The sequence below is a fragment of the Sarcophilus harrisii genome, chromosome 2, assembly GCF_902635505.1.
Source record: "Sarcophilus harrisii chromosome 2, mSarHar1.11, whole genome shotgun sequence".
Lineage (NCBI taxonomy): Eukaryota > Metazoa > Chordata > Mammalia > Dasyuromorphia > Dasyuridae > Sarcophilus > Sarcophilus harrisii.
The window spans coordinates 590,169,087-590,191,739 of record NC_045427.1 but is presented as its reverse complement, the minus strand read 5'-3'; the positions used below and the strand labels follow the sequence as shown (position 1 = coordinate 590,191,739).

At 37.4% G+C, this 22,653-nt stretch overlaps 1 protein-coding gene across 1 annotated transcript in view; it reads left to right on the top strand.

Moving 5' to 3' along the window:
* Positions 1-13,397: 13,397 nt before the first annotated feature.
* The window catches only part of PIK3AP1 (phosphoinositide-3-kinase adaptor protein 1), a 138,922-nt gene continuing 129,666 nt past the window's right edge, over positions 13,398-22,653 (top strand). The window contains exon 1 of the mRNA XM_003755200.4: positions 13,398-14,095. Coding sequence (XP_003755248.3) covers positions 13,579-14,095 — 517 coding nt within the window. The 5' untranslated portion in view covers positions 13,398-13,578. The remainder of the gene's footprint in view (positions 14,096-22,653) is intronic.

Here is a 22,653-nt window from a genome sequence, read left to right as displayed (position 1 = left end):
TCATTTCAGTGGGGCAGAAAATTTTGATAACTGTACCATAAGCAGGGGAAGATATTCATTCTTAAATTTTTTGCAGTTTTTTATACCAGTTGTAAAAAGTGAGATATTTTATAATATGAAAGTGCTTTTGTTTTTGTTTTGTTTTTCTATCAGAAACAATCTCTTTAGAATTAGTATTGTACTTGTTTTCATTTCAGTTGTGTCCAACTTTTTATGACCCCATTTGGGATTTTCTGGGCAAAGATATTGGAATGTTGTTATGTCATTGCCTCCAGGGCATTTTACAGATGAGAAAACTGAGCCAAATGGTCAGTCACATAGTAGTAAGTATATGATAAGACTAGATTTGAACTTAGATTTTCCGGACTCCAGGTCTAGCATTTTATCTGCTATGCCACTAGCTGCCCTATTGTACTCCACTCCTACTCTGCAAAGAATATTTTGATATATTTGATATTAATAAGTCTCCGTGAATTAGTACCTAGTAGGTTATATTGAAGAAAAAGAAGGGTTCTTCTGTCTTACACTTATTATTGGATGAGGTTTATATCTTTAAAAATGATACTATTTTAAAAGTTAGACTGAGGATATATCTTTCATTACTAATTTTTAACTCTGGCAGGTTGGTTGTTGTTGGAAAATATTATTAATTATCTCATACGGCTAAGATGGTTTCATTTCAGAATCACTAGTAGTATTCAGTATTTAGCTGCATACTTATTTTGAAAGCATCTTGATAAACTTCAGAGTTGACATTTCAGATTTTAAGTAAATTAGCACCCTTTTCTATACATAACCTACTTTTGCTCAGTTACAATTTTCTTGTCTTTTAGAAATAATGGTGTAAGTAAGCAGTATAGTAGAACAAGACATAAGTCTGAAGATTAAAGTTGACAAGGGAAACAAAATGTATTTTATTTACATATTTTGCTTGCTTTCTTAAATTTTCTTAAATCTCACACCCTGAGAGTAGAGCCCATGTTTGATGCAAAGTTGAAAGTCAAGAAATAGGCTAGAAAAATAAGCAAACAAACAAACAAAAAAGAATTTTATCATAAAAAGCTACTACAAGGAACACTGTCCAAAGACACTGATTTCAAAACAAGCTAAAAACAAAACCTCAAAGGGAAAAAATGTGATTTTCACACAAGCCCATAAGAGTTCCTAGAATAGCTTAAAAGGATTTTTAAAATCAAAGAAGAAAGGTAGAGGAAAAAGTGGAAAAGAAATGAGAGTGATGCCAAAAAATTATGAAAAGAAGTCAACAGCTTGATAAAAAAGACACAAAAATACTGAAGAAAATATTTTTAAATTAAGTTTTAATCTTATAAGGTTTTATACGTGACTAAGGAAAATGTATTTAATATTGGTTCTCATAGCTGATTAAATTCATTCTTCATTTTGTATATTTAATAAAATTGTTCCAAAGTATTTGTGTTTTGTGGGGTTTATGTCAATGGCATCCCAGATTGGTACATGAACTATTGATTTAAAATGCAATTACTATTTCAAAGCTAGTTCTAGGAGTCTGTAATTTTTTGGTGCTTCCAAGATGAAATAAAACAAGGAAACTGTATTGCTTTCTTGGCCTGTAGTCTGTTCTTTACCCCAAAAAAGGGACCTTGCTCCTCTGCAGCCCAAGTTTTGGGACTTGGCCCTCTTGGTCCTGGATCTGTGACCAGGCTCTCCTGCAGCCACAAGCTTTAGTGTTCCTTTCTGCCTTGAAAATGACACCAGAGTCCCTCTTACAAACAACTACTAGCATTCTTCTCTGCCCTCAAAATGTGAGCAAGGCCCCCTTTCTCCTGCGGCCTCAGTGCTATCACTTCCTTGGGCCCTGGAACTGTAACTGGGGCCTGCTCTCCTGTGGTCACAAGCTCCATTGCTGCTTTCTGCTTCAGAACTGAGACCAAGGCCCTAGCTGCTACCTTGTAGGGGACCAGAAGTGCTCTTCTTTCATTGATATGGGCTCCTGATATCTAGGAGCTACATGCACTCCTCTTCATCCAGGAACCATAACCTGAAACTGTTAATGGGCAATGCAGCAGGGTCCTGCACCAGTGCCAGCAAAGGATGCCCTGTGATCTCTGGTAGGTTGTGTGACACCCTTGCCCCATCTAGGCTGAGAGTTGCCAAATGTATTGCTGCGATGGTTGCAGCTGCCTCCAATGCCTGTTGCTGGTATTGCCTCAATATGTTCTGCTCTTGGGCTGGCTTCCAGACCTCTTCTGACTCCCTCCTAAGTTGTTTTGGGCTGGAAAAATGTCTCCCTGTGATCTTTTGTTGGTTCTGCCACTCCAGAATTCAATCTGAGGCATCATTTATTTTTATAATTTCCTTTCTTTCATTTGAGAAGTTCTTTTATAGTTGTTTGCAGGGAGACGTTAGGAGAGTTCAGGAGAGTGCCTGCATTTCAATATTTTGACCATAAATAATCTTTTAATGCAGAAGTCTTACAATATCATTTCACTGCTCAAATACTGTATATATAGGATAGGACACAATATCCTTAGTCTGGTGTTTAAAATCATCCACAGTGTTTCCAGTTTGTCTTTTTCTCTCTATGTCCCTTCACACATTCTACATTCCAACCCAAACTGGACAACCCAAATGCGGTCTCATCCTGTTCCTTTCTGTGTCTGCATTATAAGAGACTACTTTAGAGCTGGACAGCAATCCTTCCTCACCACCATCCTCTCTTTCTTCAAGGTGCAGATCAAGAGATATCTGCCCCAAGAGGTCTGCCCTGATCTCCTCACCAGCAGGAAATGATCCTTAGCTGCTCATATTTTTACTCATACTCATATGTGTAAACCCCTCTTTTATCTTCATATTCTAATTCATCTAATATCATATTTAGGTAAATATTCTATCCTCTCATTAGATTGTAAGCTCATTGAAAGCAAGAACTATTATTATTATTATTTACTTATTACCATATCTACTACAGTGTTTGGCACATTTGCTGAATTGAATTTAGCTGAATTTGTTAAGGAGTAACTCATCAACTATGCTTAAATTTCAAGAAATGTTCAATTAAAAATAGTTTCAATTCATTTTTTTTAGCTTTTAGGGGTCAATCTGGCAGTTAACAAGTTGAATCCAGAATGATATATATCTTTGAAAAGATGTGCCACCTAGACCATGATGAGTCACCTCCCTCCCCCTTTTCTGTATAGAGCTGTTAGCTACTAATTTGCAACCCAAAATTAATAACAACTTTCCATTTTCTGTGGATGTCATATTGTACAAGACTTTGGAATCTCAAGGAAGCATTTGCGTGAATAAGAGTTTGAGATTAAAAAACAACTTTGCTTACTGTAAAAAAAATCAAATTGACTCTTCTCTCAATCTAAGCATTTATTAAGCACTCATTATGTGCTAGGGCCACCTGCCCTCAGTGAGCTTCTAGTCTATTGAGGAAAACAACATGTAAACTTTAAGTATAGACTAAATGCACACACATGTAGCATACTATCTATCTCTCTATGAATGTGTATATGTATATATATATATATATATATATACACACATATGTATATATAGTATCCATTGGACTGGCCACATTGAGTGACAAATGTTCACCTGCCAACAAAATTATTTTATGGAGAACTCACATGGGGCCAGCGCTCACAAAGTGGTCAAAAAAAGTGACACATGGACATTTCCAAGATATCTCAAGAACTTTAGAATCAATTGTATGATAGACACTGGCACAGGACCACCTAGCATGGTGTGCCCTCATCAAAGAAGGTACTGTGCTTTATAAGTAAAGCAGAATATAGGCCAACACAAAATACAAAATACACAAATTTAGAGAAACTACCCAAAATGTTCATATGAACCATTTGCGTCCAATCTGTGGTAGAGCATTCTGAGCTCATATTGGTCTGATCAGCCTAGTCAGACACACAGTAACTTGTATCTAACATAGTGATGTCATTTTGGTCCTTTTCAAGAATGAAGGACAATAATAATAGTATATATACATATTATATATATGTAAATGTGTGTATATATATACATATATACACACATATATACATATATGTGTATATGTTTACTATATATATATGAAGTAATTTGGGGTGGAGAAGGGGTGCTGATAGGTAGGACTGTCAGGGAATTTTCCAAGTAGGAGGTAGGATTTCAGTTAAGCCTTGAAGGATGCTAGTAATTCTCTTTTACCAATTCTCTTATTACAGCAGTTTGATCTTCAGACTAAATGAGAATACACATTCAGCCCTTTAACTTTACAGCTGGATTCTGAGGTTGGGAGGCCAAGTCCTAACTTCTTTATCATGGTTTCATGGGTTTTCTGCTTCAGGGAACTTGAGATGAAGGAAGACAGAAGTAAGAGAAGACGACATGGAGACATAGTTTCCATGCACCGATGGAGGTGCCATCTGCATCCGCTTGCTGAAATGCAGAAGAATGGAGTGTGTCTCATTGAAGAAACCCCAGGTGTTCATAGAGTAGACTTTGAATAACTCCTTTAAAAAAAGGAAACCTCACAGGGAGACTAGATCTTTCCTAGCCATATGGTCATTTTGAATTCTGAAACTATGGCACAATATGTAACTTGGAGAATATTTGGGCAAGTAAGACATCCTAGGTGAAGGTATAAAAGACCCAGAGCTTGACAATTGTATCATTGCCATAGAGTATGAGGAAAGAGCCATGACTACAGGAAACCTAGGAATGAGAAACATATTATAACTTTGTATATTGATGGAGACTCCACCTAATGGGGAAAGGATGAGAAACATTATGACTTTGTATATTGATGGAGACTCCACCTGATGGGGAGAGGGATGAGAAACTTGACTTTGTATATTGATGGAGACTCCAATAATGGGGAAAGGAGGAGAAACATATTATGACTTTGTGTATTGGAGACTCCACCTGATGGGGAGAGGTTTAAAAAATCTTTATACACAAATATAGTTGATTCTAGAGAGCTATGTATACATAAAAGTCAGCTGCCTTCCTCCTTTAACTGCTGCTCTAGAAACCAAAGCCTGCCAGATGGCTCAGTGAAGAAAACCTGAAACCAGGAAAATCAAATCTGGCATCAGATACTTACAATTGGTATAGCCATGAACAAATCACTTAATCTCTGTCTGCCTCAATTTCCTTAATTATAAAACAGGAGTAATGATAGCACCATCTCCCAGAGTAGTTGTGTGGATCAAATGAGATATTTGTAAAGCACTTAGCACAGAGCCCACCATATTCTGGATGCCTAATAAATGCTTGTTTTCCTTCATTTCTTCCTTCCCTAATTGTAACATCCTTATTTAGACCTCCTCTTTCTTGGCAGGGTCCTTGAGAATTGTTGCCCATTCCACTCCAACGATACTTACAAACCAGAATCCTGTATCTATCTTCAAGGCCTAACATTCTTAAAAGTTACATCAAACTTTTAAGTTTTTCAGTTGTGTCTTTTTGGGACTCCAGTTTGGATTTTCTTGGCAAAGACACGGGAGGGTTTTGCCATTTCCTTCTCCAGCTTATCGAGGAAACAGTGACTTCTCAGAGTTGCACAGCTAGTAAGTGCCTGGGATCAGATTTGAATTCAGGAAGATGAATCTTCCTGACTTCAAGCCTGACACTCAATCCAAATTAATCCAAACTATTGTTAATTAGGATGAGTTAAAGTGAAAGGTTTATCTCCAAGAAAGTAAGGTCATTTGGAGAATGCTTTTTTTTTTTTTTTTTTTTTTTTTTTTTTTTTTTTTTTTTTGTAATCTAGACCTTTCAGAGAGAAAATATCAAATCAAGTTTAGGTAAAGGATAATGTCATAGGAGGATAGAGGAATTGACTTTATTTTTTTTTTGGAGGGGGGAGGGAGGGATGGTGAGGCATTTCAGACCACACCATAGAGTATTGGCCCTTACTTTGAAAATTGACTTTTGGCTCAAGAGCCCCACAGACTGTGATTTTGCCTTGAAAATTATTAGAGAATCTAGAGAATCGCAATTCTAGAAACAAAGTATTTCCTAGAAAGGGAGAGCTAGAGCAAGGAGTTTGAAGCAAGCATTCCCATGGCACTATGCCATGCCATGTTTCTTCAGACAAGCTGGACTAAGTGAAGACTCCAGGAGGGAAAGATAGGAGGTAGCATGTATCTGGTGGGCAAAACCACCAATATCATTGCTATTGCCACTTCCCTTTAGTTCCTGCTGGGAATATCAGTATTCCCTCAGCTCAGACCTCCTGCTCTATTTCCAACATGGCTTCTAACCAACAGGACAAACTTCTGGATGGTTTCAATGTCTCATTTCTCCTATTCTAGTCTGTTCTTCACTCAGCTACCTACAGGCCTGCTGACTCCCAATTGAATAAATTCTAGTGCTTAATGAACTAATGAATGAAAAAGCAATAAATGAAGTCTTAGCTGCAAATTAGATAGAAAGGTCCCATAAATCTTAAGATACAACAGCAAAATAGATGTTAATGTAATTTCCATTGACAAAACCATATTGATTTCTTTTTAAATGTTTATTTTTAACATTCCTTTTTAAAATTTTGAGTTTCAAATTCTCCCCCTCCTTCCGGCTCAATCAAATATAATCATCAAATATAAAATCTTGACTTTTAATGCCCTTTATAATCTGGCCCTTTCTCTCTTTTCAGTTTTACTCTTTACTCCTTTTCCATACTCTATGATTCAATGGCATTGCCAGTCAACTATCATTTATACTTAATTTACTTATTCCTTTTTGGGCTACACTTTTAACTCATCTCCACACAACTTTGCCTCCCATGGAAGCCTCTTGGCCTTGGAAGCTCACTGATATTGAAAGTCTTTCTTTACCCTTGTTTGTTTGTTTTTATCTCTGTCTGGTTCCTTCAAGATTCTCCATTTTAAAAAGACTGTGTAGACCACTGATTCTGTATTTCCTGATTCTGTACATTTTCATTGACTCTCCCCCTGCCAAGAATTATCTCTGCTCATCTCTATCTCCTGGCTTCCTTCAATTTTCAGATAAAATTCATCTTTCTGCAAATAGATAGATAGATGATAGAGAGAGAGAGAGAGAGAGAGAGAGAGAGAGATCGGAGAGAGAGATCCAATGCCTTCCCTCTGAGGCTACCCCCAACTTCTTCTACGTATATCTTGTTCCTGCATAGGGGCTTGCATGCTATCTCTCTGAATAGATTGTAAACTCCTTGAGAGCATCTGCCACTTAGACCTTGCTTAACAAATACTTATTGATTTAACTTCATTTTGTGCAGTCCTCACTTTTTTAGAAGACATAGGGTACTATGGGATGAAGATGGGAAGAATAAAATGCTCACCCACCATAGTTAATAGAATTTTCAAACAGTTTAACCTCAGAAATGGATGATTCAGATTGGCTAACATGATGGAAAATGATAAATGACAAATGAGTGAATGTGGAAAAATTGGGATGTTCATCTTTGGTAGAGTTGGAACTAGTCTAAGCAATTCTGGGGAACAATTTGTACTTATAATCCAAAAGACTATAAAACTGTACATACCCTTTAATCTGTCAATATCACTACTAGTTATGCATTCCAAAGAAATCAAAGGAAAAGGACTTAAATGTACATAAATGTTTACAGCAGCTTTTTTGTGGCAGCAAAAATTTGGAAATTGAGGGGATACCCATCAATCGGAGAATGGCTGAACAAGTTGTAGTATATGCTTGTGAATGGAGTATCATTGTGCAGGATGCTTTCAGAAAAACCTCAGAAATGTATATGAACTGATGTAAATTAAGTGAAATACTTGTAAAACTTTGTACACATTAACAACAATATTGTAAGTTGATCAAGTGTGAAAGGTAATTACTCTGTTTAATACAATGATCCAAAACAATTCCAAAGGATCCTGATGAAATATGCTATCCATCTCTAGAGATACAACTGATGAATTCTGAGTGCATATTAAAGCAATCTTTATTCCTTTCTTTCTCTCTCTTATTTTCTTTCATGGCTAATAGGGAAACATGATCTCATTTAAATAACTGATATCATATTGTCTTTTCAGTGGGTGGAGGAAGAGCCGGAGGAAAGGGGAGAATTTGAAAATCAAAATAAAAAAAAAGAATGTTAAAAATAAACATTTAAAAGAAATCAATATGGTTTTGTCAATGGAAATTACATTAATATCTATTTTGCCATTGTGTCTTAAGGTTTATGAGGCTTTTCCATCTAACTGGCAGCTAAGATTTCATTTATTGCTTTTTCATTCATTAGTTCATTAATCACTTCCTTTCTTTTAAGATCTTTCAACAAGTTCACCACTATTGGTCTCTAATTTGCTTTCTCAGCCTTATTTCACGTTATTCTCCTTCGTATAGTCTCTCTTGCCAAACTAGACAAGTTGTTCAATGATCTCGTGTTGCCCTATCCTCCCAGGTCCCTGAATTCTTGCAGGCCATCCCATATTTCTGAATTGCAATCCCTCTCATTTGCACCTGTTGAAATCCTCCTTCTTCAAGACCCACATTCTTCCTTTTTTTTTTTTTTAAATTTAATAGCCTTTTATTTACAGGATATATGCATGGGTAACTTTACAGCATTAACAATTGCCAAACCTCTTGTTCCAATTTTTTACCTCTTACCCCCCCCCCCTCCCCTAAATGGCAGGATGAGCAGTAGATGTTAAATATATTAAAATATAAATTAGATACACAATAAGTATACATGACCAAAACGTTATTTTGCTGTACAAAAAGAATCAGACTCTGAAATATTGTACAATTAGCTTGTGAAGGAAATCAAAAATGCAGGTGTGCATAAATATAGGGATTGGGAATTCAATGTAATGGTTTTTAGTCATCTCCCAGAGTTCTTTTTCTGGGCATAGCTGGTTCAGTTCATTACTGCTCCATTGGAAATGATTTGGTTGATCTCGTTGCTGAGGATGGCCTGGTCCATCAGAACTGAATCATCATATAGTATTGTTGTTGAAGTATATAATGATCTCCTGGTCCTGCTCATTTTGCTCAGCATCACTTCGTGTAAGTCTCTCCAGGCCTTTCTGAAATCATCCTGTTGGTCATTTCTTTTTTTTTTTATTTTTATTTTTTATTTAATAGCCTTTTATTTACAGGATATATACATGGGTAACTTTACAGCATTAACAATTGCCAAACCTCTTGTTCAATTTTCACCTCTTACCCCCCCACCTCCCTAGATGGCAGGATGACCAGTAGATGTTAAATATATTAAAATATAAATTAGATACACAATAAGTATACATGACCAAAACGTTATTTTGCTGTACAAAAGAATCAGACTCTGAAATATTGTACAATTAAACTGAAGGAAATCAAAAATGCAGGTGTGTATAAATATAGGGATTAGGAATTCAATGTAATGGTTTTAGTCATCTCCCAGAGTTCTTTTCTGGGCATAGCTAGTTCAGTTCATTACTGCTCCATTAGAAATGATTTGGTTGATCTCGTTGCTGAGGATGGCCTGATCCATCAGAACTGGTCATCATATAGTATTGTTGTTGAAGTATATAATGATCTCCTGGTCCTGCTCATTTCCTCAGCATCAGTTCATGTAAGTCTCTCAGGACTTTCTGAAATTATCCTGTTGGTCATTTCTTACAGAACAGTAATATTCCATAATATTCATATACCACAATTTATTCAGCCATTCTCCAACTGATGGACATCCATTCAGTTTCAGTTTTAGCCACTACAAAAGGGCTGCCACAAACATTCATGCACATACGGCCCCTTTCCCTTCTTTATAATCTCTTTGGGATATAATCCCAGTAGTAACACTGCTGGATCAAAGGGTATGCACAGTTTGATAACTTTTTGAGCATAGTTCCAAACTACTCTCCAAAATGGTTGGATTAGTTCACAACTCCACCAACAATACATCAATGTCCCAGTTTTCCCGCATCCCCTCAACAATCATCATTATTTTTTCCTGTCATCTTAGCCAATCTGACAGGTGTGTGTGTGGTATCTTAGAGTTGTCTTAATTTGCATTTCTCTGATTAATAATGACTTGGAGCATCTTTTCATATGACTAGAAATAGTTTCAATTTCTTCATCTGAGAATTGTCTGTTCATATCCTCTGACCATTTTTCAATTAGAGAATGGCTTGATTTTTTTTTTTTTAAATTTGATGTACTTTTATTTTCCACCTGCATCATCAGGCAAAGCAATCTCTCTCTCTTTTTTTTTTTATTTAATAGCCTTTTATTTACAGGATATATGCATGGGTAACTTTACAGCATTAACAATTGCCAAACCTCTTGTTCCAATTTTTCACCTCTTCCCCCCCCCCCCCATCCCCTCCCTTAGATGGCAGGATGATCAGTAGATGTTAAATATATTAAAATATAAATTAGATACACAATAAGTATACATGACCAAAACGTTATTTTGCTGTACAAAAAGAATCAGACTCTGAAATATTGTACAATTAGCTTGTGAAGGAAATCAAAAATGCAGGTGTGCATAAATATAGGGATTAGAATTCAATGTAATGGTTTTTAGTCATCTCCCAGAGTTCTTTTTCTGGGCATAGCTAGTTCAGTTCATTACTGCTCCATTAGAAATGATTTGGTTGATCTCGTTGCTGAGGATGGCCTGGTCCATCAGAACTGGTCATCATATAGTATTGTTGTTGAAGTATATAATGATCTCCTGGTCCTGCTCCTTTCACTCAGCATCAGTTCAGTGTAAGTCTCTCAGGCCTTTCTGAAATTATCCTGTTGGTCATTTCTTACAGAACAGTAATATTCCATAATTTTCATATACCACAATTTATTTAGCCATTCTCCAACTGATGGACATCCATTCAGTTTCCAGTTTTAACCACTACAAAAGGGCTGCCACAAACATTACGTGGACATACAGGTCCCTTTCCCTTCTTTATAATCTCTTTGGCATATAATCCCAGTAGTAACACTGCTGGATCAAAGGATATGCACAGTTTGATAACTTTTTGAGCATAGTTCCAAACTACTCTCCAAAATGGTTGGATTCGTTCACAACTCCACCAACAATGCATCAATGTCCCAGTTTTCCGCATCCCCTCAACAATCATCATTATTTTTCCTGTCATCTTAGCCAATCTGACAGGTGTGTAGTAGTATCTTAGAGTTGTCTTAATTTGCATTTCTCTGATTAATAATGACTTGGAGCATCTTTTCATATGACTAGAAATAGTTTCAATTTCTTCATCTGAGAACTGTCTGTTCATATCCTTTGACCATTTTTCAATTGGAGAATGGCTTGATTTTTTATAAATTAGAGTTAATTCTCTACATATTTTGGAAATAGGACCTTTATCGGAACCTTTGACTGTAAAAATATTTTCCCAGTTTATTGCTTCCTTCTAATCTTGTCTGCATTAGTTTTGTTTTGTACAAAAACTTTTCAGTTTGAGTATAATCAGAAATTTTCTATTTTGTGATCAGTAATGATCTCTAGTTCTTCTTTGGTCATAAAGACCTTCCCCTTCCACAGGTCTGAGAGGTAAACTATCCTGTGTTCCTCTAATTTATTAATAATTTCATTCTTTATGCCTAGGTCATGAACCCATTTTGACCTTATCTTGGTGTCTGCAGTGTTAAGTATGGATCAATGCCTAGTTTCTGCCATATTAGTTTCCAATTTTCCCAAGCAATTTTTATCAAGCGGTAAGTTCTTATCCAAAAGCTGGGATCTTTGGGTTTGTCAAAGACTAGGTTGCTATATTTGTTGACTGTTTTATCCCATGAACCTAATCTATTCCACTGATCAACTAATCTATTCCTTAGCCAATACCAAATAGTTTTGGTAACTGCTGCTCTATAATATAATTTTTAGATCTGGTACAGCTAAGCCTACCTTCATTTGATTTTTTTTCATTAATTCCTTGAAATTCTTGACCTTTTGTTTTCCATATGAACTTTGTTGATTATTTTTCTAGGTCATTAAAATAGTTTTTGGGACTCTGATTGGTATAAGCTAAATAAATAGATTAGTTTAGGTAATATTGTCATCTTTATTATATTTATCGCCCTATCCAAAGAGCATTTAATATTTTTCAATTAGTTAGATCAGACTTAATTTGTGTGAAAAGTGGTCTGTAATTTTGCTCATAAAGTTTCTGATTTTTCCCTTGGCAGATAGATTCTAAATATTTTATATTATCAGTAGTTACTTTAAATGGAATTTCTCTTTGTAACTCTGACTGTTGGATTTTGTTAGTGATATATAAGAATGCTGATGACTTATGTGGGTTTATTTTATAACCAGCAACTTTGCTAAAGTTGTGGATTATTTCTAATAACTTTTTAGTAGAATCTCTGGGGTTCTCTAAGTATACCATCATGTCATCGGCAAAGAGTGATAATTTGGTTTCCTCATTGCCTATTCTTATCCTTTAATCTCTTTCTCAGCTCTTATTGCTATAGCTAGCGTTTCTAATACAATATTAAATAGTAACGGTGATAGTGGGCAACCTTGTTTCACTCCAGATCTTATTGGGAATGGTTGCATTTTCCCCATTACATATGATGCTTACTGATGGTTTTAAATAGATGCTGCTGATTATTTTAAGGAAAAGTCCATTTATTCCTATACTCTCCAGTGTTTTTAATAGGAATGGATGTTGGATTTTATCAAATGCTTTTTCTGCATCTATTGAGATGATCATATGGTTTTTGTTAATTTGGTTCATATTCTTCCTGAAGCCTTTCCTGATCCTTGTGAAAGGTGAGGGTCTTCTTCCTCATATGTTTGGAGAACATTTTTGTTCCTACCTTGTATCTATCCTACATGTGTTCCCCTTCTATCAAGTAGTGAACTCCATAGGGGCAGAGACTTTGTCACTTTCCATGTTTGGATCCCCAGTACCTAGGAACTGTATCAGTGATTTCACAGGTCCTCCCGATGAAAAGGAAACCTTTCTACCAATGTAAAAATGACACTTTTGGTGTAATTTATAGTGGGGTGGGGCAGGTAGGGACCCCATTAAAAATTATGATTTGCTCAGTCGAACAGCTAGTGGTTGACAAAAGAAACCTGAATCCATTTTTTCTGGTTCCAACGTATCTTCCCAAAGGCGTTTTACGAATATACGTTAACTTGAATTTCTTATGGCATTCAATGGTACCGCTGTGTTCCACGATCTACTGTTTCCTATGATTAGGACTTGGTGCTGATGTCGGACCTACTGTGCTTGCTGTCCGAGGGTGATGGGGCAGGAGGAAATAGAAACTTACTGGGAGTAGAAAAGGAGAAATGTAGAGAGGGGCCAAATCCCTGAGGAGGCTTCAGAAAGGTGACTGAAGGGAACTCAAGAGCGAAGCTGTCCCTTGGGGGACCAATTCCCAAGAGTCACCACTACTCTTTCTTCCTCTGCTCTCCCCTCCCCCCGCCCCACCCCCCATCCCCTTCTATTTCCTGCCTGGGGCACTGACTCAGGGAGGTAACCCCAAGGGAGAAGGAGTAACTGTCAGCTGGTGCTCATGTACATGCCTACCTCTGAATCCCTTGCCCCCAATTCCCAAGACAGAATTGGGGGCCTTAAGGCTTCTCCCTTTCCCACAGCACACCTACAGGCTGTCCTTTAAGTCTTATGGATGGGGAAATTTTGGAGGGCACCCAGGAGGGCTTGTCTCTTTACGCCCCAATTGTGGCCTGCCCGAGGATGGCATGGGGTGAGGAGGAACTTGGGGACTATGTGGAAGAGGAGGAAGGGGACTCCTGGTTCGGGCCACAGCTCTCACTTCCCCTACTCAACGGCGTCGAACTCCAGGTGGTGCTGCCAGGCTGCGGAGAGGCAGTTGAGCTGCCCGCTTGGGGCCTCTCCCCCGCCCCACTGGCCCAGCGGCCACAGAGGCCGCCGCCACAGCCGCAGACAGCCCACAGGGGCGGAGCGGGTCAGTCCCTCCGCCCCTGACGGCTCCGAGGAAGCGCCGCTCCAGCCCAGCCCAGCCCCAAACCAAAGCTGGAGTCCCCGCACCAGAAGCTGGAGCTTCCCGGCCTCTCCCCGGCCTCCTCCCCGGCCGCCTCCCCGGCCTCGGCAGGATTACAGCAGGTCCCACGGCCCGGGATGTGAGGGGGGCTCCCCTCCAGTCTCTGCCATGGCAACCGCAGGTCAGTCCCTTTGCTTCCATCTCCTCTGGGCCCCATTACGGCTGTCCGCCCCTCTCCGAACCGAAGCCGCCGCCTCCGCCCGGTTCTGACGAGCTCCCCGGCAGCCTTCGGGTCCCCTACATTTCCCCAGAACTGAACGTGCGGTCTCCCTCGGGCAACTTGGGCGCCCTGCTAACCCCTGCTTCTTCCTGCATTCCCCCCCGGACCTGACACCTGCACAGTCCCAGGCTGGGCCAAGAACCGGTTCTTTAGCGAGCGCTGGCTGCACTTGTCAGAGCCCTCCACCCCGCTCCCGTTAGTTGATCGGAGCTTTCCTGGGTTAGCGTTTTCTTTTCCATCCCTTCCCCATTCTTAATCGTTCCCCGAACCCTGATCATTTGTGTTAACTTATGAGACGGTAAGCAGAAGGAAAGAGAAGTCAGAAGAGCTCTGTGCTATTTGGCAAGAAATCTCTCTTGTTCTTAGAGGAAGTTCCATGTAGTATAAAAAGAAGGTTGGATCTGAGAGAGGCATCATAGCATAGTTAAACGACTGAGCACTGGTTTCAAATTCTGCCTCAGACACTTAATAATTATGCGACCTCCTGGGACGTCACCTAAGTTCCTGTGCCTCAGTTTCCTCATCGGAAAAATGAGGAAGGGTGGACTAGTGGACATAAGATCCTCCCCACATTGACAGTTTTCTTACTCGGAACATACCCAACTTCCCCATTCTGCAATCCGGTGACCCTGGCATCCGTACTCTTCCTTGGACAAGGCGCCTCATTTCCCAACTCCAGGAATTCTCACGGCTGTCCAATAAGCCTAGAATGCTCTCCCTCTTCATCTCTGCCTCTTTGCTTTCATGGCTTCCCGAAATCCCAGCTAAAATTCCCTCTTCTGCAAGAAGGCTTTCCACATCCCTCTTAATTCTAGCTCCCTTCTTCTAGGGACTCTGTCCAATATATCCAGTTCATTTCTTGTTTGTAGATAGGTATTTTTATATAGTGTCCCCTTTAAGACTGTGAGCCTCCTTAAGATCAGGCAACTCTCTTTTGCTCTTCTTTGTACCCCCAGTACTTAGCTCAGTGCCTGACACATACTGTGTGCTTAATAAATGTTGGCTCTAGCTATATGATCTGGATTGTTCTGACATTGGACCCTTTAGGCCTCAATTTCCTCATCTGTAAAATGGGAAAATAGTATTAGAAAATCTGAGTTACTTTCCAGCTGTATTTTTTTTTTAATTTAATAGCCTTTTATTTACAGGATATATACATGGGTAACTTTACAGCATTAACAACTGCCAAACCTCTTGTTCCAATTTTTCACCCCTTACCCCCACCCCTCCCTAGATGGCAGGATGACCAGTAGATGTTAAATATATTAAAATATAAATTAGATACACAATAAGTATACCTGACCAAAACGTTATTTTGCTGTAGAAAAGAATCAGACTCTGAAATATTGTACAATTAGCTTGTGAAGGAAATCAAAAATGCAGGTGTGCATAAATATAGGGATTGGCAATTCAATGTAATGGTTTTTAGTCATCTCCCAGAGTTCTTTTCTGGGCATAGCTAGTTCAGTTCATTACTGCTCCATTAGAAATGATTTGGTTGATCTCGTTGCTGAGGATGGCCTGGTCCATCAGAACTGGTCATCATATAGTATTGTTGTTGAAGTATATAATGATCTCCTGGTCCTGCTCATTTCACTCAGCATCAGTTCGTGTAAGTCTCTCCAGGACTTTCTGAAATTATCTTTTGGTCATTTCTTACAGAACAGTAATATTCCATAATTTTCATATACCACAATTTATTCAACCATTCTCCAACTGATGGACATCCATTCAGTTTCCAGTTTTTAGCCACTACAAAAAGGGCTGCCACAAACATTCGTGCACATACAGGTCCCTTTCCCTTCTTTATAATCTCTTTGGGATATAATCCCAGTAGTAACACTTCCAGCTGTAATTTAATGATTTTTTTCATCCCATACGTAACTTTGTTTGGACAAGATTTTTAACCTTTGAGACTGAATTTCCTAATCTGTAAAATGTGGGCATGAAAATAGTTTCTTTATTCTCCTCAAAGGCTGTGTAAATTTTAATTTGCAAAATCAATGAGATATTTATTAGACACCTGCTCTGTGCTAAACCAGGTAGCTAGGTGGCTCAGTAGATAGAACACTGGGTTTGGAGTCAGGAAAATCTGAATTCCAAATCCAGCTTCAGACATTTACAAGTTGTATAACCCTGGGAAGTCACTTAACTTGTGTTTGCCTTAATGTCTGGAGAAAGAAATATCAAATCACTTAAGTATCTCTACCAAGAAAACCTTAAGGACAGTGTTGGTGTGCTGTGGTCCAACAACATCCTGAAAAGCTGAACACAACTGGATGGCTAAACAACAAATATGCTAAACACTGTGCTAGACACTGGAGGTACAAATTCAATAAATGAAGCATTCCTTATTCCAAAGGAACTTATATTTTAACAAATCACTGATTACTGTCATTACAATGATCATTAAACTTTTTCAAGCAACTTGAGCAGTCAAATCGAAGTCTGCCCAGAAAAGGTTATCTGTACCCATCAGCATCTCTCTTTCTGGCAAATTCTTGCTAAATTTCTCTATGACCCTTATGTTTCCATCCCTGTTCTATATTTTATTATGGTCTTTGCAGAATTCTTTTAGAAATAGGAAAGATTAGAGACTGTGTGGAGAGACAGAGACAGACTGACAGGGACGGAGATGAAGACAGAAACAGAAAAGAGCAATCAAAATATCTTATGATCCTTTTCTGTTTTGGTGGTGCTAGTCTTGGAATCTTTTCTTAGTCTTGCCACTGGATAAATTTTATAAATTTAAGTGTCAGTAGATATAATAGTGTTATTTTTTTCTTTTGTCTAGACCTCTATTTAGTATAGAAAACTATTTACCTATGTAGATCACTCGACAACATTTCTGCAAATTAGTCTTAGAGAGTTTCATTGATAAATCAAATGAGTTGCTTAGGGTTTCACAACCATTTTGTATTGAGGCTAGCTCTCTATTCACCAGGCCAGAGATGTCAAACTGCAAGTCCTAACCAGATTAAAACAGAATTGGGAAATGTAAGAATAAGGAGAGAAAGTGGAGATGAAAGGGCTTTGTAGACTTTTAAAATTTTCACATCAGGTAAAATTATTAAAGGATCTGGGTGAATTCCAGCATCCAATGAAGAAGGGATACTTCTCCCACCTTCTGATAGCAGAGAACTTCGAGATTTGATTTGTTGTTCAGTTGTCTTCCTATCTGAGGCCTCTTTTGGAAGGATTTGCCATTTCCTTCTCCAGCTCACTTTACAGGTGAGAAAACTGAGATTTGCCCAAGATCACAGAGCTAGTTAAGTGTTTGAGGATGGATTTGAATTCAGGTCCTCTGACATTCTATCCATAGAGATTTGATTGATTGCTGACATCCTTGGTTCTGTGTATATTAGTAGTCTTTTACTTGAAGAAGGAAACTAACCACATACTGATAACCATCACTGAACTAGGACCTGGATTTTTGAAGTAGTTAGAGCAGTTTGGTGGGCAGGTGGTAGAGTGTCAGGTCTAGAGTCAGGAGGACCTGAGTTCAAATCAGCCTCAGATACTTAGCATTATGACTCTGGCCAATCCGCTTAACCCTGTTTGCCTCAACTTCCTCATCTGTCTGAAGAAGGAAATGACAAACCACCTCAATATCTTTGCCAAGAAAACCCCACTGGGGACATGGAGAGTCAGACATGACTGAACAGCAACAATAACAAGAAGTGCTGTTTAGTTACAAAAGCTATTACCTTAGGGCAGGCCTCTTTGTATTTAGAATGCAACATGTATGTCTGTTTCTTTTGAAAAAATGAGTGAAAAAATGGGGTTTAATTGACTTGCCCAAGAGTTTTCCCAGCATTTGAAGTCTTTGAACTCAGATCTTCCTCAATCCAGGACTGGTGCTATATCCACTGCACCATCTAGCTGCTCTCAAAAATGAGTAGAATTATTTTAAAAATTTGAAAAACAAATTGATAATAAATTGATTCCATTTAAAAATTAACAATAACTTTTTGCTTGGTTAAGGAGAAGGTGATGCAAAGGGCTTGGGATCTGCTTTGCTCAATAGTGTACTTAAGTCAGTACATAATAAGGATGCGGCTCCCATTGCGAGGCAGCTAGGTGCTGTGGGGAATATAGTGTTGGACATGGAACCAAAAAGATCTGAGTTTGAATTCTGAAGCAGAAACTTCCTTATAACCCTGAGCCAGTCAGAATGGCTCTTATGTTATTTGGTGGGAAATCTCCCAGTATCTTACAGAAAAACCTTTGAATTAAAAAAAGGTCAGCTCTCTCAAGCTCAGGTTTTTCCCTCTTAAGTGATGATGATAATAGCACATGCTTCTTATAATGGTTGTGAGGCTCAGGTCGAATAATATATTTAAGGTTCTTTGCTATATTCTGCATTCATGCTTGCTATTATTACATAGTTTTATAATTTCACGAAACCTATCCCCTTATAGCCTTGTGAAGTGAATGAATAATCATACTTAAACTGTCCCCTTTTTATAGATGAAGAAACAAAAGCTTACAGCTGTGAGGGAAATGCCTTGAACAAGACAATTCCAATAGACTTGGGTTGAAAAATGCTATTTACATCCAGAGAGAGAACTATGACAACTGAATATGGATCAAAGCATAATATTTTCACTTTTTGTTTTTCTTTATCATGGTTTTTCCCTTTTGATCTGATTTTTTTAACACACATGACAAATATGGAAATATGTTTAAAAGAATGAATATATTTAATCTATCAGATTACTCGCTGCTTTAGGGAGAGGGGAGATAAGAGGGAGGGAGATTTGGGACACAAAATCTTACAAAAATTATCTTTACATGTATTTGGAAAATAAAATACTATTGAAACCTTTTTTTAAAAGAAGTTACTTGAACCAGGGTCATACATCTGCAAGTCTCAGAGTTGGGTCACACATATCATATACAGCAAGTATCAGAGGTAGGTCTTGAACTGTTTTCTTCTAGCCCAGAGATTCTTTCTCCTCTACTCATACAAGACTTTTTTGCACTGCTGTGCTTGCTGGAAGGAACTTTAGTAATTAAGGTGGAAACAGGTTTTATTAAATGATCAACTAATTAAAAAGGTGGGAGTCATATATTGGATGAGAAGAGAAAACCAAAAAAAAATCTCCTGAGGTTGACTGGAAAATGCATTGGTTTAAAAATTGTGCTGCCGGTACAGTACTGCTCACCAGAATCTTTTAGTTTTCACCACAAGCTATATAGCAGGGCTATTGCTGCTTCTTTCTTTTTTTTTTTTTTTTTTTTTTGGCATCCTCTTTTTTTCTTTTTTTTAAAATAGTATTTAATTTTCCAAATACTTAGAAAGATAGTTTTCAACATTCATCTTTGCAAAATCTTGTGTTCCAAAATTTTATCTCACTTCTCCCTTCCCTGTTCCCCAAAACAGAAACCAATCCGATATAGATTAATTTTAAACATGTACAATTCTTCTGAACATATTTTCATATTCTTCATGATGCACAAGAAAAATCATATCAAATGAGGGAAATATAAGAAAAAGCAAGCAAAACAACAGCAAAGGTGAAAATACTGTATTTTGATCCATATTCAGTCCCCTTAGTCCTCTCTCTGGATGTGAATGGCTCTTTCCATCCCAAATCTATTGGAATTGCCTTGAAATCACCTCATTGTTGAAAAGTGCCAAGTCCATCATAGTTGATCATCACACAATCTTGTTGTTACTGTGTACAATGTTCTCTTAGTTTTATAATAGAGCTTCTTAAACTTTTTTCCACTTAACTCCTTTTCACCCAAGAAATTTTGATGTGATCCAGATTTATAAAAGAGGTATACAAATCAAATATTTACTGTTAATAAATCTTAATTTCTTGACCCCTCACATTCAGTTATAAGATCCCATGTGGGGTCATGACCCACAGTTTAGGAAGCTGGGAGCTATAGGACCTGATAGTACAAAATAATTATATTCCAGAAAAAGAAACATATTCGGACACTAAAAATATATACTTTTTATAAAAATCAGTATCACTTACAGGAAGGTACAATCTGTGGCTCCCTCCCTCATCTAACCCTAGTTCCTACTCTGACTTTAAGGGTGTATTTGAAATGAAGAGAGGCACATTTTGGAAATGAAACAAAGGAATCCAGTTAGAGTTGTAACAGTAGCTATTATACTATTGATATAAAGATATACAGATATAAAGATATATAGATCCTTGGTGGTTTAACTGATCTGGAACCTAAAAATAAGTTCTGAAACTGTTTATCATGACACCTGACATTGTCTATCCATGGCCAGTTATGGTCCTTGCTATAGTTCCACCATTGGGGCCCCAAATATGCTTTGAAATCTAGAGGTATAGGGACCATTTGGGGAAAAAAGTTATTTTAGGAAATGATGGCTTTTGAAGGTTTTTTGACCATTGTAGTAATCGCCTGAGTTCTTCCGTGTGGCTTGTTATCGTTTCCCACAGGTAACATTAAAATTTACTTAAGATAAGGAAAATCAGACTCTCTTAATATTTTATTGATTTTAAGTGATTTCCCAATAGCAGTTCCCCAATAGAACTTGTGTGTGTATGTGTGTGTGCATGTGTATTTCTAAAAGAATACATAAACAAAGCTGTTTTAGTCTGTATCTATTTTAGACTGTATCTGATAGTATATATCTCAGTGTACATCAATAGCCCATTATCTTTTTACAGAGAGGAGGAGAAAGTTGCATTTTATCATCAGTCCTTTGGCATCAAAATGGATCATTTAACTGATCTGATATCTTTTAGAATGGTTGACTTTTTTGTTACTATGAAAATCTTTTTCCTGATAAGAACATATTCTTGTCTCCTCCATTACATTATAAACTCTCTCCGGAGACAAGGACTTTTTTTTTCCGTAGTAAGATGCTACAGAAGAATGAGTGCTGGGCTTGTAGTCAAAAAGACTAGAGTTCAAATCCAGCCTTAGACACTTAGTGAGCAAATCATTTTACCTTGTCTTAATCCGCTGGAAAAGAAAATGCAAAATCATTCTAATATCTTTGCCAAAAAAATCCCATGGATAGGATGTTCCACAGGGTATGAAGACTCAGCCATGACTGCATAATTGAATAGCAACAACTAATCTCTAGTATCTAACACAATCCTTAACACATAGAAGAAACTTATTAAATATTTATTGATTAATGGGAGATAGCTTGTAAAAATGGAGAGAGATGAAATATGTGTGAAGAATATCAAGAAGACCAATTTGGCTGAAATGTAGCTTGAATAAAGGGGGAAAACATGAAATAAATCTGGAATTGTGGACTGGAGCTGGTTATAATAAAATGTTTTAAATGCAACCAGAGCCTATGATTTCAGTAATTTTGCATTACCAGGAAAATCTCTTCACTCTTCTCTGCCTCCTTCCACTGTACATCAACCCATCTTTTCCTCTACTGTCTAACCCATTTAGGTATCTCAAGACAAAACCAATAGTCATAGTTTTTATTTTTAAATGATTTTTTTAGTTGAAGGTCTGCCTTTTTCCCCTTCCACTTTTTCCTGCCCCTAATTGAGGAAACAAGAAAAACAAAATACCCTTTGACTAGAATAACCAGGCAAAATAAGTTTCTGTATTGGACATGGTCCAGAAAATTACGTCTCAGTTTGCATTTTAGTCCATCATCTCCAACAGGAATTGGACAATTTGTTTCACTGTTAGTCCTTAGGAATTGTGGTTGGTCACAGTGTTGATAAGATTCCCTAAGATTTTCAAAATACATTTGTTTTTACAATATTCTTCATACAAGTCTTCCTAGGTTTCTCTGAAACCATCTTCTTCATACACATTATAGTATAATAGTATTTCATCACATTCTTATACCATGACTTGTCCATTCCTCAATTGATGGATATCCCTCAATTTCCATTTTCTTGCTACTGCAAACAAAGCTACTATTAAATATTTTGTACACATTCATCTCTGATCTCTTTTTGGATCAAAGAGAATTTGCTTATAATTTAATAACTTTTAGAGCATAGTTTTAAATTGCTTTCCAGAAAGGATGAACCAGTTCATAGCTCCACCAAAAGTGCATTTAACAAATAACTGTTTTCCCAAAGACACACCAGCATTTGCTTTTTTGGGTTAACTTTGATGAGTATGAGGTAGAATCTTGCAGTTTGTCTTTATGTTTCTTTAATTATTAGTGATTTAGAATTTTTTTCTTATATAACAACTGATTTTGTTCTCTTAACACTGCCTATTCATCTCTTTTGACCATTTATCAACTGGAAAATGGTTCTTATTCTTAAAATTTGGATCAGCCTTCCATATATCCTAAAAATGTGAATTCTATCAAAGAAATTGCTTTTGTTCTAATTCTATATGAATTGATTTTGTTTGGTCTAAAACTTTGTGATTTTATAAACATATTAATAACCATGAATTTAAGTGCCATCCTTACTTACATAGGAGCCATTCTAATCTTATTTGAATTCTAATTTTAGCATTCATGT